Source organism: Cetorhinus maximus, chromosome 22 (assembly GCF_964194155.1).
Source record: "Cetorhinus maximus chromosome 22, sCetMax3.hap1.1, whole genome shotgun sequence".
In the NCBI taxonomy this organism is placed as follows: Eukaryota; Metazoa; Chordata; class Chondrichthyes; order Lamniformes; family Cetorhinidae; genus Cetorhinus; species Cetorhinus maximus.
Window position 1 is genome coordinate 7,240,229 of NC_135900.1, and position 6,000 is coordinate 7,246,228.

General features: G+C 43.6%; 1 protein-coding gene across 1 annotated transcript in view; it reads right to left on the reverse strand.

Moving 5' to 3' along the window:
- Nucleotides 1-4,695, reverse strand: part of cry1b (cryptochrome circadian regulator 1b) — a 28,346-nt gene extending 23,651 nt beyond the window's left edge. The window contains exons 1-3 of the mRNA XM_078567716.1: nt 4,388-4,695; nt 1,948-2,056; nt 635-777 (exon numbers count right to left, since the gene is read on the reverse strand). Coding sequence (XP_078423842.1) covers nt 635-777; nt 1,948-2,056; nt 4,388-4,545 — 410 coding nt within the window. The 5' untranslated portion in view covers nt 4,546-4,695. The remainder of the gene's footprint in view (nt 1-634; nt 778-1,947; nt 2,057-4,387) is intronic.
- Nucleotides 4,696-6,000: the final 1,305 nt, after the last annotated feature.

Here is a 6,000-nt window from a genome sequence, read left to right on the forward strand (position 1 = left end):
CTAGTTTTTAAAGGTAACAAAGTCAAAGACAAGTCTATATATATTGTACTACTGCTTTGCACTGTCTCCGTTATGAGAAACTGCAAGTGAGCAATATAAATCCTCCAGCAGCATCCAGTGTCAGCAAACACATACTGCAAGCTCGATACATTACTCTTTAAAAATAAACTTGACAAAATGATTCATATACAAATAGACAAGCCCAGTATAAAATGAATTACTATTTCATGCGAGGATAAAGATTATAAGGACACAGGGTCAACACTTGATGTATTGAACTGGTTATATATCAAAGTATTGGAATGCCCACAAAGGAATTGCAATAACAAATTGGAGCAAGAATGCCATGACATTCTTCACCACAACTTCAAAATAAGTGGAAAATTCAACTTTAAGTACTAAGCATTTACAATCAAACATTCTATTGTCATCTTTAACTGTTCACTCTATTAACAAGGTACAAAATTTCTTACTGACAGCTTCTGAACACTGGTGACAAGTGCAATAAGTGAGTATATTCTCATACACGAGAGGTCTTTCAGAACTGACTTTTTTTCCCCAAAAGGTTTGTTACAAAGTTGGTTGACATGAACAGAACCTTATTTACAAACTTGTTGACACTTCAAAAACTTACATGTCCAAATCATACAAAGTGTGTGAAATCTGTACGATCACTTCTACCCCTGCCTCGATGGCCAATTTCTTGATAGCTGCATCTCGCTCCTTGCTAAAGGGCTCAGAGTCATATTCAAAGGTAAGACGGGAAATATTCCATTCCTAGAGCAGATTTAAATAAACAAAAACTGTTAGTTTGACAGATGCCAATGTACAGGGCATGGGTTGTATTCACCATTCCCATATGAGATCCCACATGAAGAGGGAGGCAGAGTAGAAATTCATAGGAGTTGGGAAAAAAGGGAATAACAAACCCCCCCACACTGCTATTGCACACCACCTAGTATCTGACCATGGTGAAACATTTCAGAGGCTTCTGAACAAGTGATTCTGTTTATCCTGCCTCCCAAGCACTCATTATTTGCACAGGCATTTGGAAACTGGAAAGAAGGGAATAAATGATAATCAAACTAATGTAAATACATTAATACAAACAGTAAATATAAAAGTTAAACTGTGCCTGGAGAATATTTTAAAATATTTTATTTAAATTTGTGTAACAATAAATAATCATGTGCCAATTTCTCAACGTGTTGTTTAACAAAACCAGATGTCATTAATAAAAGATCAACATGAGAGGCAAAATAGCCCCTCAAAACATCACCTTACAGCAGGTTACGCTCTCTGAAAGCTGGACACCATACATTTGGGTGATCTGCTTGTGCTTACTGCAAAAAATATCCAACTTCCAAGAACATTCTAGTCTAACAATGCAATAAATTTTCCAAGACTTTTGAGAAATACAGTGTAAAACAGAACACTGCAGCAATTATACAGAATACATTTGTATGATCCATGAATGCACTAATGTGTTTATAAGAAATGTAAATCTCTTAATTCACAGTAGGCATAAGATTAAGTCTATCACAAAGCCTCCTTCTAAGTATCGTAGGTGGTATTGATGTACTGCAACCCAATGAAATTTTAGGAAGCTATTTTTCAATATTAACAACTGCCTATAGAAATGAAGCTTCAGATTTCTCCTGGCAATTGTTTAGTATTTGTTTCTTTGACAGTACATACAAAATCACCTTCAGCGCTTGAAGTTGACCAGTTTTCTGTGTTGACTTAAAGGTGGTCATTCTAGAAGTTATTTTGCACCATTTGGAATTTTGAGTTGCCTGAAGCATTAGTGCTAATTTTCTGTAGATGGTTCCATAAAGATCATTAGACAATGTAGACTATTGTGCAACCATTATATCTGAGCCAGAGATACCTTTATACACTGCACCTCCTTACAAGATATTACTGCATTTAAATCCTTTTACACACCTTAAACAATCTGGGAAAGACATCAGATGGCTGTCCACGTATGACGAATAAGCGGGAGTTTAATTTCCGCAAACTGGTATCAAGGTCTTCAAGACACTGTAGCAGAAATCTGGGGATCAGAACGAAACAGCAATGTTAATTCAATATATCCCATTTATGGCTTAGTAACTGAGAGAACACGCCACTAAGATTTGAAATTAACACCATATCTTTGAACAATATTTGAAACTAATCCTCCCACCTCCTCCATGTGGATTAGAAATCATGCATTCATTCACATTTATTTTCAACTCAAGTGAGATCTTGCTCTGGTGTTAATTGCTGTTTCTACAGAACACGAAGCCTCCAATGGAATATTAAACCAGTTTTGAAATGTGCTTCAGTAAATGGACATGGTGTGCAATGCAGCAGCTGCTAAATTACAAATGATTAATACATGATTGAGACCATTAGACAACTGACCAATTCAATAACAAATGGCATAAATGTCACATCCAAATTCTTAACATTTGCTTTGTATTCCATGATTTTGGGCCAATGAACTATAACAAACCAGGTAGTATGTTGTCCCATACTTCATAAGGCTCTTAATCCCAGCCACATCAGGTATTCAGCAAAATGACAGCAGTAGAAACTAGCAACTGGGAACATTCATTAAATTCCCAGAAGCTCAGATCAACCATAAAGTCAAACAGCAGACCAAGATCAGTGTAGCATTTAAAACTAAAAGCTAACCACCTCAGAAGCTGCCCTTCTGAAATAAAAACAGAAAAGACTTTGCAGGCCCTGCAGGCATCAGCTGTGGAAAGAGAAAAAAGGTTGGGCTAATATTTTATATCAATGATCTTGCATCAGGACTGAAATATCATTGAACTGAAACATCAACACAATCCTGTCCAAAAAGAACAGAATGATAAACCAGGTAACAAATAAACCAGACAGTTTAATGTCTGTGGTGGGGAGACATCTAGAGACCATAATCAAGAACAAAATTAGTTATCACGTGACAGAACATTGATTAATATATGATAGCCATGACAGATTTGTTAAAGGAGAAGGCTACCTTACAAACTTCATTGAGTTCTCAATAAAATAATGGACAGGCCTGATGAAGGTACTACAGTTGATGCTGTGTATGTGGACTGTCAAAGGTGTTTAATAAAACGCCATATAATAGACCTGTCTGCAAAAAATGCATGGAGTTAAAGGGGCATTGACAGCATAGATAGAAAAGTGGCTAAGGGACAGAAAGCAGAGATTAGTGCTGAATGCTTGTTATACAGACCAGTGGAAAGTATGCAGTAATGTTCCCCAGGGGTCAGTGTTGGAGGCACTGATACACTAATAACCTAGATTTGGGTTTCCAGGGCATAATTTCAAAGTTTTCAGATGCTAAGAAACTTGGAAATGTAATTAACAATGGGGCAGATAGCGACAGAATTCGAGAGGATATAGACAGATTAGTGAAATGGGCAGACACATGGTAGATGCAGTTTAACACCACAAGAAGTCTGATATGCTGCATTCTGGTAGGCAGAAGAAGGGAGAATCTAAATCAAATGGTGCGATTTGAAAGGGAGTGCAGGAACAGAGAGAGACCTGGGGGATTATGTGCACAAATGTTTGCAGGTGGCAGAACAGATTGAGAAGGCAGGATTGGCCTGGAGTCTCCAGGAATTGAAGATCAATCTCGAGGATACTGCTGTGTGCAGCCCTGGAGAAAAATCATTGGGACATTAAAAAAGTTTTTTAAACATTTTCTTTGAACATTTCCCTTTACCAGATATAAAAATATTGAAAACGGGGAAACAAAAATTCATCCACGGGATGTGGGCTTCGCTGGCTGGGCCAGCATTTATTGCCCATCCCCAGTTGCCCTTGAGAAGGTGGTGGTGAGCCGCCTTCTTGAACCGCTGCAGTCCATGTGTCATAAGGATGGATGTGTTGGCCGATTAATGGCTGGAGCATGGGGGCAAGTGATGTGATGAAACCTCCAGGAATACATCACAAGTTGGCAACCCTAAAAGGCTGGTAGGGGAAATGACCTTTATGAATAGGGACGTAGGGTGCAAAAGTAAATAGGGTACAAAAGCACAGAAGTTATGATGAACCTTCATAAATCCCTGGTTTGGCACCAGCTGGAGTGTTGCATCCAATTCTGGGATGTGAAGGGTGTGGAAACACTCATGAGAATGGCTCCAATGCTGAAGGTCAGGGGTCAGACCACAGGCATGAGGCTGTCTCCAGGGCGGCCACCAGGGGACGTCAGCACGTCGGTGACGCTCTTGTTGCCATGGTGAGTGGACGCACCCCCTGGCGTTGTCATGGCGATCGGTAAACCCGTGTTGCCACGGTGACCGGTGACGCCCCGTTGCCGCGGTGATCGGACTCGACCCTGTAATTGCCGTGTCTCTCCCCTCCTCTCCTCCCTCTCACTCACCTCCATCGGTTAATGCCGACACTGGAGGAACCAGCGAACCACGGATCAACGATGTAGACGCAGCGGATGGTGTCCGAGCCCAGCAGCGCCTCCAGCAGCGCCGGGTTGTCGTGGAGCCGGAGCCCCTTCCGAAACCAGTGGATCGAGTGACCGCCCATGGACCCCCGACCAGAAATCCAACCGGGCTCAGGTTCAGGTTCTCCCACCCGCGACTGGAAACCGTTAAACGGTTAAAATTTGAAACTCGCCCCCACTTGGTCCCGCCGCCGCCGCCGTGCGCTCGAGCTGTCAGGGAACTCGCGGAGAGCCGCGTGCCGGCCCCGCCCCCTTCCCACAGCAGCAGCCGCTATTGGCTGAGCCAGAGATACGTGACTGGCTCCTCACGTGGCTCAGTGCTGATGTTGCTGCCCACCTTGCCCCGCCCCTTTCCGCGGACTCCGTCTCTGACTGGCCGATGCTGAAGAAGTACCCGGATGGGCCGGCGGCGCCGTGCGGAATTGCGCAGGCGCGGAGACCTTTGGCAACAGTAACACCCTGGTCAAAAACAGAATTACCTGGAAAAACTCAGCAGGTCTGGCAGCATCGGCGGAGAAGAAATCAGTTAACGTTTCGAGCCTTCATGGCCCTTCGGCACAACTGAAGCATAGTTAGAAGAAGGGAGAAATATAAATTGGTTTAAGGTGGGTGGGGAGGGGAGAGAGAGACATTGAGGGTGTGGTGTGGTGATTGTGGAGATGAGCAGATGATCAAAAGATGTCACAGACAAAAGGGTCAAAGAGGTGTTGAAGGTGGTGATATTTGTCTGAGAAAAGTGCTAATTAAGAATGGAAGACAGGATATTCAAAGTACAGCTCTAGTGGCGGTGGGGTGGAAAGACTAACAAGGTTTTAGTTTAGATTTAAAAATAATGGAAATAGGTGGGGAAAGAAGAATCTATATAAATTATTGAAAAAAAAAAAGCGGGGTGGGGGGGGGCGGAAGAAACGGGGTGGGGATGGGGGGAGGGGGAGTTTAAGATCTGAAGTTGTTGAATTCAATATTCGGCCCGGAAGGCTGTAAAGTGCCTAGTCGGAAGATGAGGTGCTGTTCCTCCAGTTTGCGTTGGGCTTCACTGGAACAATGCAGCAAGCCAAGGACAGACATGTGGGCAAGAGAACAGGGTGGAGTGTTAAAATGGCAAGCGACAGGGAGGTTTGGGTCTTTCTTGCGGACAGACCGCAGGTGTTCCGCAAAACGGTCGCCCAGTTTGCGTTTGGTCTCTCCAATGTAGAGGAAACCGCATTGGGAGCAACGAATGCAGTAGACTAAGTTAGGGGAAATGCAAGTGAAATGCTGCTTCACTTGAAAGGAGTGTTTGGGCCCTTGGACGGTGAGGAGAGAGGAAGTGAAGGGGCAGGTGTTGCATCTTCTGCGTGGGCATGGGGAGGTGCCATAAGTGGGGGTTGAGGAATAGGGGGTGATGGAGGAGTGGACCAGGGTGTCCCGGAGGGAACGATCCCTACGGAATGCCGTCGGGGGGGTGAAGGGAAGATGTGTTTGGTGGTGGCATCATGCTGGAGTTGGCGGAAATGGCGGAGGATGATCCTTTGAATGCGGAGGCTGGTGGGGTGATA